This window comes from Hypanus sabinus, chromosome 7, assembly GCF_030144855.1.
Source record: "Hypanus sabinus isolate sHypSab1 chromosome 7, sHypSab1.hap1, whole genome shotgun sequence".
In the NCBI taxonomy this organism is placed as follows: domain Eukaryota; kingdom Metazoa; phylum Chordata; class Chondrichthyes; order Myliobatiformes; family Dasyatidae; genus Hypanus; species Hypanus sabinus.
The window spans coordinates 48,606,114-48,621,213 of NC_082712.1; the positions used below are offsets into that span (position 1 = coordinate 48,606,114).

General features: G+C 39.5%; 1 protein-coding gene across 1 annotated transcript in view; it reads left to right on the top strand.

Moving 5' to 3' along the window:
• LOC132396769 (E3 ubiquitin-protein ligase UHRF1-like) overlaps positions 1 to 15,100 on the top strand; it is a 151,780-nt gene that overhangs the window by 66,895 nt on the left and 69,785 nt on the right. Inside the window, exon 3 of the mRNA XM_059974642.1 lies at positions 5,891 to 6,171. Within this exon, the coding sequence (XP_059830625.1) occupies positions 5,891 to 6,171 (281 nt within the window). The remainder of the gene's footprint in view (positions 1 to 5,890; positions 6,172 to 15,100) is intronic.

Consider the following 15,100-nt stretch of genomic DNA (forward strand, 5'->3'; position numbering starts at 1 on the left):
CCCCTGGTTTATCACAAGCCGTAAATCAAGTTTGTGAACAATGTATGATATGGATTTTACAAAATCCAGGGAAACTAGGATTTCATACACCACCCTCTGATAAAATGTTCATGCATTTACAAATGGATTTTTATAGAATTACCTTCGAGTGAAAGATATAGATAATTGACGTTTTTTCACAATGCAGAAAGAATGATGTGGTTACGGTAAGTGAATGTTTATTGAAGGAAATTATCCTGAGTTTCCCCTGGAAATTGTCTAGTGACAATGATACCCTCTTGACTGGGAATGTAATGAAAGTATGTAAGGCCTTTCAGAGTGACCAACATTTTCGTTGTAGTTACCATCCTCCATAGAAAGGCTGAATGGAATGATTAAAAACAAGCGCTTTAAAATGTGTGAGCAATTGAAAAGTTAATGAAGCAAGTCAGGTTTTCTGCTAATCAAAAGAAACGGCATAGGTGATAAACTATAAAAACAGTCTGATAGAGACAGTGAGTGAAAGAGTGGTAGTTCAATCGATAGCCATTGTATGAAATTTCAAAGCGAACTAAAAGCAAACTGGAAAAGCGCAGTGAGTGGTCTTGCTCGTGACGAGACTGCTGGTAGTCTGCCCTGGGAAACACCTACTTCTGAAGCTCCACTTAAGGAATTACAGTTTGTGTCAAACTGTCTCCTTGTATAGCACCACCATCTGAACAGAGGAGAATTACACGACTTTGGGAACAGCCACACCATCTTGCTCCCATGTGGACTCTACAGGGTCCCCTAGTGACTGATATGAGAATGACAGTAATGTAACAAAAAGACTGACAACTATGCAGATGAAACTATTGCGAATTAATGTATTCACAAGCTGGTAGCAGATCAGTCGACTATTGCTCAACCACTCAACAATCTGCTGAAGGACAGGAAGTGTTCAGGCAGCCCTGTGACTCTTAATGAAGAACAACTGAAAGTTGCAAGCTGTAAAGGTGAACTTGTGTACTGCACCTGCATTAAGAATCCCTAGTAGGACAATTTGCCCTGTATGTCAATGCAAAACACATGATAACAGTCTTAATTCAAGAACATGGAGACCGACCGCATCCTGTTGGCGATTACTCTGCCAAAGATTTGATTCTTTTCACCGATGGCTCCTCAGTGACTGAGAGAGGGATTCTGATGCTTGCTTCTGGAATCAAAGAGCATTGATTGCAACTGCAACTGGAAGGGTAAGGGCCCCTATCTGGGGAGCAGGTATACAACTAACAAACCTCAGTCCTTCATTTCTGCTGAACACCATTTATTGAGTATGTGGTTACCAGGCCTACTCCCAGCTGCCGTGTATGTTCCCCAAGTATGAAAAAAGGTGGAGAGAGCCATAGCCCTGGAAGGGCTTCTGTGATCTTGCCCATTGTAATGCTCCACAGCACCCTCTGATCCAGTGGCACCAAAGGTCCATAACAGAAACAGAGATTCTGGGTGATTGCCTTTCCGGGATATGGGACTGCGAGATTGTCCCAGGATCTGATAAATATGGTATCGGCTTTGGAGAACATAGTCAATGAAGCTGCATTTGCCTTTGATCAAACCTGACAAGGATTAACCAAGTTGTTCAGAACTGGTGGCTGTTTGTAGAGAATCATTGCAGAACTGAGTGGCTTTAGATTTTATTCTGTCAGAAAAGGGGCACTATTGTTGCTAGACTTGCATACCTGATGAATCTGTAACTATATTAACTTGGCAAATTACATCCAAGAAGCTACCAAACGGATTAAGAAAGTAGGGGATAAGTATCATTACTATTATGCTCCAGGAGGGTAGATAGTGGCCATTTGCGATGCTGGGGGAAAGGTGGGCAACCATTCTGTATTATGGTGTAGCTATTGGTATTGTAATAATGGATGTTATTCTTTTACGATTTTTGTATAACAGGACAGAGGAGAGGGTATTAAGGAAAGGAATGGGTACCTGTTGAAATGAATGGATGAAAAAGAAATTTTGGGTAGGACTTTGAAACAGCATCATTGCTTTATATAAATACATGGATGTGCTTATTTCAATTACTGTATTTAATGAAACATAGAGTTGTCATGAAATGACAAAAAGGAAGGAATGTGGAAATGTACACGTAAAAAAAATGGCATTTTTGTCTTTTAAAAAAAATGGAACCTGTATTGTACCAAAGTGCTTTGCTGATACTGTTTGTGCAACATTCTGCTGATTGGCCTTGGGTATATGACAAATTGCAGAAAGACAAGCAGATGTGTTACTGAAAGAATGCCAAGGACACTGATTAAACAGACTTATATTTCCTTAAAACGAAGTTAACACTTGGGTACAAAGGATTGATTATGCTGTCTGTTTTCCTTAAGTAATCACTGGCTCTTGTGCGGGGATGGTCTTCCCTTGCAAGTAAAATAAACGTGCTTATGATTGATCCACTCTGAGTTAATTGTTGTTTGCTCTAAAATGTAGCGAAAAGGTGCACAACAGAGAGAATTTGCCATTAGATGGTTGCTTACAAAAGAAACTTACATTGGCAACATGGAAACTTCCTGGATGGCTGTGGACACCCTCAGCAGTAGTATACGTAATGATAGGAGTTGAATATGTTTTGGGTGCATGTAGTTTCAAGAGGAATGCTGTAGAAGACTTGTATATATGCAATGCTCTTACTGTTGGTTGATAATATAGTGTGGCTACAATGGAGCAAGTAGGAAAAATATCCATCAAAAGATCACAAAAGTGGAATGTGGATCAATGAATATTTATAGTTTACTCAAAACCTAAAATATCTTGTAATATTCCATTATTATAATGTTCCTCGTAACAGAAATTGTAGCTGTAATGTTTTCCCCTGTCAATTAAAGGCATAGAATAGGCAAATTCATTGAAATGTTATTGAGGTGAAAAGTGTAATATTTACTAGGGTGCAAATACCTACAAACATCTATTGCAGTCCTTTATCAGGGCTCATTGTGCTTAAAAAAGCTCTTTTTTCCTCCATTTTAAATAGGTTCCACTTATGTAAGTACCTGAAGTACAAAAAAAATCAAAGCAAGGGCATGTCTGTTGACAAACACTGCATGTGTATCGAATAATACGTATGCTGTAGTAGCACTGATTTATTTGTGGAACTGTCTGTTGTGAATATTTGAAGTAGCTGAACCAGAGGCAACACAGATGAAGGTTAAGAAGTAGAATGAGGGAATTTGGTGCAGCCTTGAGAAATATGTCATGTAATCCACTAAAAGGAAGAGCAAGTTTTTGAAGTAATGCAGACAGCAACACCTTTGTTGTCAATTTGCATTACATTTGGGTGTTAAACTTGAATAAATGTAGTAATGCTTGGATCCAAAACAAAGTTCTGGGCTTGTTTTCAAGTTCAAATATTTTTGAATGCTAGGAAAATACTGTTGTGTATATATAAGCTGTTCAAATTGAACGCATTTTGAGTGAGAAACTGTGTTTTGTAAATGCAGCCTTTTAAGAAAATAAAAAAATCAGACGCTGGAAAGTTGAAATGATGGAAACACTCAGCAGGATACAGGTAGTGCCAGTGGAAAGAGAAACAGTTAATGTTTCAGCTCAAAGGACCTTTATAGGAACTATGATAAAGAGAAAAGAAGTTAGTTTCAGGCTGCTAAGAGTTTGTGGGACAAATAAATAGGATGAAGGCCCTGAGCTTCCAATTACTTGTCACTTTCAGTCTCCAACCCATGCCCATCCTGACTTATCTGTTCAAAAGATGTTCAGTATGAACTTGGTGGGGACAGCACCTCACCTTCCCTCTAGATATTTGCTGCATTTGGGGGTCAATATCAATGAACTTGCTTTCTCTATTTGTGTCAGAGCTGGCCACTGCACCCTTGTTATCCACTGGAAATAGTAACATTTCTTTCACCAGACACTGAGCAGCTGAGAATTTTTTCCTACTCTGATCTGTATTTTACAGCATTTGCCTGTCCTCCCACCTTCCCTCCCTCCCTCTTTGAACCCCTCTTGATAACTTCCACAAATCAAAAGTTTTATCTTTGACTCTTGTCACCCCTGTCAGTGACTCAAGTGATTTAATAATCAAGGTAATTTGTTTCTTTCCTTCTTGTCAATATCTTGATCTAGCTCCATTTCTCATTACCTTTGTCGTCACCTACAGACTTGCAGCTCTGCCTAATGTTGTCATGTCATTTGTCCTCTTCACGCTTCATCTATTTCCATTCCTGTGTCCCTTGTTGAACTTCTTTTCACTATCTGTAGCATTTTGGCCCTGAATGAATGAAAGACTAGTTATTTATTTCCAAATAAGGATAGTCCTTGATTTTCATATATTAAACTAAAGAGTTTTTCCCCCTCATGTTTTAAATTCTTGCATGACCTGAATATCCATGTCTGTCTCCTGTGGATCTGCATCACCTATTGCATACCTTGTTGTTATCACTGACTTTGTTTCATGCTTCCCCAAGTTGCCCTACAATTGGTCCTGAAACTTTAGTCATCTCAGCATAATCTAGAAACTCCCCATCAGTTATTTGAATAAGAAGATGCTTCCCCCCCCCCCCCCCCGGATATTCTGGACAACATTCCTTTTTCTAATCATACGCTGGAATGAGAATATAACTGGCATGGCAAGCGGTTATTATTACCCATCACTAATCTCTCTTGAGAAGTTGTGGCAAGTTGCCTTTTAGTATGGCTGCGTGGATGTTTTCTTGGAGACATAATAACATTTTGATCCAGATTAATCAAGGGAAAAGTTTTTTTCTGAAGGAAGCGTGGTTTGTGGTTTGGAGAATACCACTTTTGTTGTTTTTGATGATCAAAGACAAAGATTTATTGTCAGTGATTACCTTAATAATTGACTGCAATACATTTTGTAAGTGGCGTGGACCAGTGAGAGAGTGAGTAAATTTGGAGAGTCAGTATGTGGAGTGACAATTGGAAAATTTTTTTTTGCCCAATAATGTTGATGTTGGAGCAGGTGAAATGTAAGCAATCATATTCTTGATCTGTATGTTCTGATACATAAAATCATAAATTCATGGACTACTATAGCACAAAACAGCCCTTTGGCCCCTCTAGTACATGCCAAAATGTTATTCTGCCTAGTCCTTTGACCAAACTCCTCTATACCACTCTTATCTAAACTTCAACCATCAAAAGTGTTGCAATCAAACCCACACCCACTTTTGCTGACAGCTTTTTCTAGCATTCTCACCATCCCTGAATGAAGTTCCCCCTTATATTCACCATAAACATTGACCTTTCACCCTTAGTTTATGAGAGTTGTAGTCTCATCCAACCTCAATGGAAAAAGTCTGCTTGCATTTCATCTCAATTTTGTATCCCTCTATCAAATCTTTCCTCATTTTCTTCTGCTTCAGGGAATGAAGTCCTCACTTACACAGTCTTTCCCTGTAACTGAGGTCCTCAACCCAGCACCATCCTTGTAAACACGAGGAAATCTGCAGATGCTGGAAATTCAAACAACACACACAAAATGCTGGTGGAACTCAGCAGGCCAAGAAGCATCTATAGGAAGAAGCAGTGTCGACGTTTCGGGCTGAGACCCGTCGTCAGGACTTTTTAAACTTCCATCATCTAAAGGGATCGGGGAGTATGGAGAGAAAGCAGGTACAGGGTTCTGAGTTGGATAATCAGCCATGATCATACTGAATGGCAGTGCAGGCTCAAAGGGCCAAATGGCCTACTCCTGCACCTATTTTCTATGTTTCTATCTCTTTTTGAATTTCAGTACAAGTTATGTAGTTGTGTATGCTTTTGAAATGCTTGTGTTACATGAGGTTTTGGTTTTGGGAATGTGACAGAGAAATGTTTATAACCATTTGAACTTGTCAATGGGTCATTGAAGAAAAGTCTTGATTTACATTATAATTTTATATTACAGATAAATGAATTGGTGGATGCTCGTGATGATGTCATTGGAGCCTGGTTTGAAGCACACATTGTAAATGTAACGAGAAAAACTAAGAGACAGGAAAATGACTCGGAAGGTGCCAATGGAAATGAAAGGACAGGAGCATGTGCTCAATTTGTTAAAGATCCCTTGGACCAAGATCAGTCACAGCACTGTAATGGGATCACTTCAAATAATTTGGACTGTACGCCATCTACGTCTAACGTGGATTCTGCAGACAGTGATATTATATATCATATCAAATATGATGAGTAAGTCTAGTCCTTACTGCTTGAAGTCAACTAATTTTTTAAAACAAATGATACTGAGTTCGGAAACATGTACTAATAAGTACAGAAATTTGGAAGTGTGTGTTTAAGGATTGCATAGACACAATTAACCTCCATTCTGCCACAATATGTTGCACTTAATTTAACAGTAAACATACCTCTATATAGTAAACATATTTTTGTTTACTAGTGATGCTACAGAACTCTTGTCGGTTTTACTTTGCTTGCATTGAAAAATATGTTAGAGGTTGTATATTTTTCTATTATTATTTTTTCAGGATCTAGGCATTGCTGATGGTGTCAACATTGTTTCTCGTATCTAATCATCCCAGAAAGAGATAGTGAGATCCTTCTTTGAATTTCTGCTGAAAGTACTGCCATAGTTGCAGAAGGAGTTCCAAAATTTGGAGATGGTGATAATGAGGGAAAGGCCATATTTGCAAGTCAGGAACACAAGATTCTGCAGATGTTGGAAATCCAGAACAACGTGTACAAAACCCTTGAGGGTCTCAGCAGTTCAGGCGGCATCTATTGAAATGAATAACCAGATGACGTATCAGGCTGAGACCTTTCATCAGGACTGGACAGGAAGGGGGAAGATTCCAGAATAAAGAGGGGGAGGGGAGGAGTACAAGCTAAAAGGTGATAGTTGAAACCGGGTAGGTTGGGGAGGGGGATATTAAGTAAGAAGCTGGGAGGTGATAGATAGCAAAGTAAAGAACTGGAGAGGAAGGAATCTGACTGAAGAAGAGAGTGGACCATGGGAGAAAGGAAAGGAGGAGGGGCAGGTGAGGTGAGGAGGTAGGCAGTTGGGGGGGGGAGGCAGAATGGGTAATTGAAGAAGAGGAAAGGGGGAGGGAGGAAAATTATTATTGGAATTTGGAGAAATTGATTTTCGTGCCATCAGGTTGAAGGTTACCTAGAAGTGAGGTGTTACTGCTCCAAGCTAAGAGTAGCATCATTGTGGTGGAAGAGGAGGCCATGAACCAGCATGTCACAATGTGAATGGGGTTTGGCATTAAACTAGTTGGCCACAGGGAAATACTGTATTTTGCTGATGGAGTGAAGATACTGGACAAACTGGTCCCTCATTCTATGGCCGTGCTTACCAATGTCGAGGATACGGTAGATGACCCCAACAGATTCACAGGTGAAGTGTTATCTCACATGAAAAGACTGGGGGCCTGAATGGAGGTGAGGTTGATGGGCAGGATTGTGTTCATCTTGGAGGGGAAAAAGTAAGCGGTAATGTTCTGTGCATCTGAATTGGAGTGCATTGAAATTGTACAGAAAATTGTCAAATGAAACTGTTGGTCTTTACTCTTGTATGCTAGGCCCAGATTGGAGAAAAGAGCAAGGTTAGAAAAAAACTTCTAATTTAAAAGTAAAAGTTATAATTGTCATGAAAAAGGGAAGGAAGTGGAACTGGAATATGGACATTCATGAAGTAGTAATGATGACTCAAATACAGGACTGACCTGTCGAAGGGTTTCGGCTAGAAATGTCGACAGTGCTTCTCCCTATAGATGCTACCTGACCTGCTGTGTTCCATCAGCACTGTATGTGTGTGGCTTGAATTTCCAGCATCTACAGATTTCCTTGTGTTTGCAAATCAGTACAGTATATTTTGGCACTGTTAAATGGCTGCACCAATTAGCCAAAGGTTCACTGAAATACTTAAGGTATAAAATAAAGACGAACTTCCATATAACTAAGTAATAAATTATGTATTTAAGAGAAACACAGAACAAATTAGAACATTATCAATACCGCTACATAATTTGTTCCTAATAGTTAACGATAGAGGAATTCATTTAAGGTATGCTGCTGTTTTCTTTTGATTGACTATAAAGAGCAAAATCAGCCCAGATAATAATCTGCTTTCATAATGTTTTTAACGATTGCATACTCAATCTTCATTTTCATTGTAACATTCAAGGTGATTGTCAATACCTTCAAATTATCTGTAGTTCCTAACTTGTTGAAGTTGTGAAATAATCTCATTTTTATTTCTGGCATCTCCAAGCTTGAATGCTTGAAACTATAGTGAGCAAAGCAGTTCTGAATTGTCTTGCTGCTTATTTCCTGCCACCTATCAGTGTCAAATATCACTGAATTTTGAACACAAGCACAGGCAACTGATGCTCTTTAAAGTCTATTTGCTCTTAGTATGGTGTAGTGTCTAATGGGCACACAGGTACATGTTCGGCAACAGTCTGCTGCCCCAATTAAGCGGCATAGTGTCCCAAGTAAACAAAGGGAATCCAGGTGAGTTCTCAATTAGTTTTTGTTCTTTAAGAGTTGTCCCAAAAAGTGGCTGCCCAATTAACCAGAATCCATTGTATTTACTTTTTGACACCATCTCTGTCTATTGTTTTGGAATAAGTATTTCCACTAGTGAAGTAAGTTGAAACAATGCAGGATCTCCATTGGATTTATACCTTTTGAAGGATCTACTTTGTTGGTATTAAGCTATGAATAAATCATGGAGGAGTTGGGAATCAGTAGTGTCCGTATGAGGGGGGAGAAACAGAGATATCCTAGTATTGAATAGATTACATATTTATTATTTAACTCAACTTTTTGAGATCAATACTGAAGTATTGAAAGTAAAGGCATAAACCTAATTCCTATACCACTACATTCCTGTAAGTTGCCTACTTGTGTCAAGTATGTGTGAAGCTCACCAAATCAGCAGCAGGTGAGTACATTGATATTATGAAATCATCATTGGAAGGAAACACCCTTTCAGAAGTACTTGGAACAGATTCTGCAGCACTGTTCATTACAATAACTTCCACCATTTCATGGATAAGGGCAACACATCTATCTAAGCATCACCTCTCGCAAGGGGTAAAGGGAATTTCAATGACTCAAGTATATCTACCGCAGATTTGAATCTGAGCTGTATGTCCCTAATAAAAACTTCAACAATGTATTGACAAATTTAAAGTTTTTCGTTCATGTTACAGAGCTCCACAACATTTATAAAATATTTTAAATGAATTTCCTTTGAAAGCTACGACTTTGAACACAGTCATCTCAAATTTTTCATGAGATAAGTTGATATGTTGTTTCTGTTTGTCTAATCAGATTCAGATTTATTTATTTATTTATCACATGAACATCAAAACATGTAGTGAAGTGTGTCATTTGCGCTCACAACCAACAGAGGATGTGCTGGGGGCAATCTGCAATTAGGCGTCAACATAGCATGCCCATATGCGCGATAGAACAACACAGAACACAACAAAACAGGCCATTACAAGCAATAAGATGAAAGCAAAACAAGCCTTTTTCCTCTATCCCACTCACCTATACACAAGGATTGCCTTCCAATCCCAGGACAGGCCTCAGAGCCTTCAGTCACCAGGCTACGGCCATTGTGCTTTGACTTCTGGACTTTTGATCAACCTCTGGACCAACTGATGACAGGACTCCAAACTCTTGTGCTCCTGTACCTCCTGCTTTCATGGGCAGCCAGTCCCAGAGCCCAGCAACCTGGGACAGCCTGACATCGTTAATGTCTTTTGTCACCCGTATACATCACTTGTCGTCGAGCGTGGACTGGAATTCGAGACCTTCCGTGTCCTTTGTTCAAGCATGGAGCTGAGGCCTGGACTCCATGCTGAAGAAATCTAATATATTATAAATGTCTGGTATCTGGTATCAGTATATGGTATTTTGAAGCCCATTCATATCACCTGTCTCATTCAAAGTGAACAGAATCCTAACAATTTTCCTCCAAGATGACTTTGCCTTCAGAATCTGTTGCCGTTTTCTACTTGTTGGATGGAATGGAAGTTAAGATATAGGCAAAATTTTATTCTGCCATTGGCTGAACAGCTTTACATGGAAGAAATTTGCATGGCAAGACTTACTCTAACCTCTGTGTGATTATGTCTGGTGGCTAGATACTGCTTAAAGCCAGAGCTGATCCTTGATTGCTGGACTTGTTAGTCATCACCACTTGTCCCAATAATTTCTGGACAGAGCTGACAGGTTTTCAATCAATGGAGAACTGACCTTGTATTTACTCGCTCTTGCCTGTGAGTCACTCCTGCAGATCCTGCTTCTTCATCTTTGTGGGTTGCTGCAAAGTAATCCAGCCATTCATCACTCTTGATTACCATTTGAAAGACCGTTTTTGCAGCTCCTTTAACTTGTTCAAAGATTCAAAGTACACTTATTATTAGTATACAACCCTGAGATTTGTCTTCCCACAGGTAGCTACGAAACAAAGAAAACCTGTTCAAATGGAACCTGTTCAAAGAAAAACATCAACCCCTCCCCACACATGCACAAAAAAACACAAATTGCACAAATGGCAAAATAAAAGAGCAAAAACAGAGAATATAAAATACTAAATCCACAAAGTAATTGAAAGAGTCCAGGCATATTCAGTTCAGTTCAGCTAAATACAGCATTGTGTCTTTTGTTATCTGCAGGCCACCCTGATCGAAATTACACAGAATAGCAGCAAAAATAAGGGAGCAATTAAACACATCATAAAGTGAACTACAGACTCCAACCCGCGCACCACATCGATTAAACCTTGCCCAAGACCCAGTACTCCAGCACCATCCCCTGGCAGCTTTGAGTGAGAAGGAGAAAGAGACCATTCAAACACAAGCACTTTTCTCCGGTGAAAGGGAGAGTGTGTCACATGTTGACATCTTCCTTTGGCAGCAGTGAGCAAGAGGTTGGTAGACGGTGCTAAACGCCCGCTCGCCTTCCGCGTTCACCTTGATGACTTCAATCTTCCTTTAATCAGTGAGATCAGCGAGAAGTGTAGTTGATCATGGGCTTGTGCCCGTCTCTGGGCATCTTGGCCTCGAGGCTGCATGCTTCATGGAACACCCTTGGAGATAGCAAAGCGCCAGATTGCTCAATCAGCCCGAAAACACGCCACCAAAATGTAGATCACCGGCTCCAACAGTAGCAGAACCACATTTGAAAGAAAAGGAAGATGTGAAAGAAATTAAAGAGATGGTAGAATGTGGGTATCTCAGTATGATTAACTTCAGTTGCAGGAGCAAGGATATTATCTGCCACTATCCACTTCAACAGTTTTAATCATTGCCAATATCATATTTTTTTCTGCTTTTACAGCCTGGTATTATTGATTTTCTTTTTTCTTTTTTGTGGTGTTTTTTTTAGAAGCCATAATTTCTGAAGACATTTCAGAGACAACACTTCGGCTAAGAGGGCCCGGTTGTTTCAAATATCTTTTGACCAAGGATCTGCCAAGCTTTTCTGGATCAATTTTTCCAATCATAGAACATAGAAAATCTACAGCACAATACAGGTCCTTCAGCCCACAATGTTTTGCTGACCATGTAACCTACTCTAGAAGCTGCCTAGAATTTCCCTAGCGCATAGCCCTCTATTTTTCTGTCCTTACTCTTTGGCAGTATAATGTAATTGTTTACCCATGCAGTTGCATAGCTAAGCATTGTTGTCTTGACCTGAAAGTTTTTGCTCATTCTGACTGGTTGAATTTGTCTTCAGGACCAGCATACAATTCCTCAAAGTGACTTATAGCATTCACCAATATGTCTTGAATTTTGAAGGCATTCAGTGCCTTGCTTCCTGAATATAGACTGATCTGCCAAAATTAGCAGAACACACTCACAAGCACCCTAATAGGAGGTGGAGTTATAGGGTTGGGTGCCTACATCATTTATCCTATCTGGAGATGTCAGAGCTTGCCTGAGACCATAAGAAGTTGCCCATTCCATCTCAGAAATCAGCCCTCCCTGCATTCTATCAATCTACCATTAATGCTGCATGAAAGACACCCCCCCCCCCAAAAAAACAATCTTGGACATTCTCTCTCCTTTCCCTCCCCCATCAGGCAGAACACACGAAAGCTGGGAATGTACCACCAGACTCAACAGCTTTCATTCTATTGTCATCAGACTCTTGAAAAGAACTCGTATACAATAAAGCTGAACTCCTGATTTCTGAATCTACCTCATCATGGCCTTTGCACTTCGTTTGTCCACCTGCACTGCACTTTCACTGTAGCTGTGAAACTCTATTCTACATTCTGTTGTGATTTCTTTTTGTTCAACCTTGATGTACTTGTGCTTGGTCTAATTTGGCTGGATGGCATGCAAACAGGCTTTTCACTGTATATCAGTACAAGTATTACCAGTAACCAAGCCCACAGGCAATCTCAGATATTCATTCTTGCCAACAAAATTTCATTTCCAGCTTCATCACAGTCAAAACCCTATGTAAAATGTTCCCAACTTACGAGGCCCATTTTTTTCCAGGTCGTTTATGCCACTCAACTGAAAATAGTTGTATCTTCTGCAAAGCTGTTAATGTTTTAAGATGTTGAGCTGAAGCTCCATCTCCTTGCATCAGTGGACGTAAAAGGTTTCAGATAATATGTAGTATTACAGCACTGCCTAACTTCAACGTGAACATTCATTTGCTTTATGGGACATTGCTTTATAATCTGCTGCGAGCAGCACTTTGGGGTGAAACTATAAAATCATTTAATGAAACAATAAAATCAGTGATTTGAATCTGTGATTTTCATTTTGCAGTAAGATATTCCTATAAAGGATCCAATTTAAATATTGGATCCTGAATGTTTTGCACAATGCCAGATCCATCAGCCAACAACACAGAGTTGTTGTGAATTTTCTGCAGTATGCACTCAGATATATTTTTTCATATTTCCTTACTGCGTAAGGAGGTACATTGAGTATATGCTGTATACCAGGCATCAGTCCTGTTTCATCACTCTTGCCCTTTAACCTACAGTATTTTCTCCCACATGCCAATTAACTCTCCTCTGGTTCTCCTGCTTTCAAGTTCGGACAAGGAATAACTTACAGTAGCAGATGACCTACCGATCAGCAGATATTTTCGATCTGGATGGAAACAGCAACACACAGGGGAAGTTCATGCTGTCACAGGTAGAATGTGCAAACATCCACATTGAACTCAGGTCACTATAATTTGGTGTACCACTGCAGTTTGAGAAATTGTAGGTTGTAAGATAAAATTGGAAATTTGTCCTCAGATCCTTTACACAGTGAATACATATCAAACCTAGGTATACATAAAAAATGTACAATAATGCTGTGTTCTGTTTGTAATTTTGTTTACATTGTGTTTGACTGATATATTAATTCTGTCTATATTTGTGTCCCTCTGTAAAATCTTTCCCTTTGCTGGATAGACAAGATGGGTTTAGCTGCTTTGCTGTTTATGAATTAACATTGGAATAAGGAATGGAACAAATAGCCATTTCTCTGACCGCTTATTTGTGCATGCAACTGATATTGTGTATAAAATTTTACAAAAGCAAAGTACAGAGGGTGCTGGAGATCTAAAATATTGAAGATAATGGACAGTTGGTTGAATAAGCTGGAGTAATAATTCTGGTTTATCATCTCAATACGAAGTAAGGAATAAAAGAGTCAGTCCTAAATGACAGAAAGAAGGAAACTGGAGTCCTGTAAGGAATGCAGAAATTCACGACTAATATCCAATATGTGTACTGTATACTACCAGACTTCAAATATTCAAAACTTGTTTAATGTTTTTATTCTGATCTGTTGTACAGAAGTATCAACAACAATAAATTATAGAGCAATACACAAAAAATACTGGAGAATGCAGCAGGCCAGGCAGCATCTATGGAAAAGAAGATAGTCAACATTTCAGGCTGAGACCCTTCAGCAGGATGTTGCCTGACCTGCTGAGTTCCTCCAGCATTTTGTGTGTGTTGCTTGGATTTCCAGCATCTGCAGATTTTTCTCTTGTTAATGAATTATAGAGGTTCCATCAGAGTTAAATGATAATCCACAATATCCCTTCATATGAAACATTAACTTTCAGCCTACAATTTCTGGCCTTAACTTCAACAAATGAAACGAAATCAAGGCCTGTGGTTTACTTACTTCAGGGGCTTCTCTCATGCTGTCCCAGTTGGCTGAAATTCCTACAGTTCTCTGTACTTGCATGTTTCTCTCAGATCTCCCATCCTCTCATCAAATTCATTTTGTCCATTCTTGTTTCACCATGTGTTGTTCACTCGTCACTCTTACACCTCCACCTGTTTTATATCCTTGCTTCAAATCTACTTTTGTTGACCCTCTTGTGGTGGTGTTGGGGTGGGGGGGGGGGGGAACAAAATACCCTTCGTGTCTTTGTCCTTGTAAACCAGCATCCTATTTCTAACAACCTTGCCTTTCAGTTTTGAGTGGCCTCATGATATCTGAAGCATGCTGACACTTCCACAGTTCTCTTTAAATTGTTCCAGTTATGTTTGTCTACTGCATACGGGGAAACAACTCGTGCAAGTAATACTAATTACATACCATGTTCTCAAATAGTCCTTTATCTTACTTGAGTTAACCCACCATCCCCTTGTGGCTCTCCTCTGTCATTTGACTGTGGGCTGTTGCCCTCTTCTGGTTCGCACCGTCGTCTCTGTACTTGTATGTTTCTGTTGTTTTTGTTAGATCTCCCATCCTTCTCTCAGCAAGCATAATTATTCCACTCTTGTTTCACCGGTTCTCCTTAGTTGACCATTAACTTCATAATCCTTTCTGGCTTTTGTCTCCTTCCTTTTGAAGGGTCCTGGCCTGTAACATAGATTTTTTTTTTCCCCCTCTTCATAGATACTGCCTGACTTGCTGGATTCTGGAAGTATTTCACACAAAATGCTGGTGTTTTATTCAAGATTTACAGCATCTGCAGAATCTCTAGGGTTTCTGGTTTGATTCTTTTTTGTTGAGTCAGAATCAACAGTTGACTGTAATTGTTTTTCTTCCTAAGGTTCACACTGGAGTCCAAGGATCTTTTTCAGCCTCTTCTTATTTTTGTTCATGTTCAACCCCTTCTTCTGAGAACAAGACAGGTTTCATCTGTTGACTACCTCTCA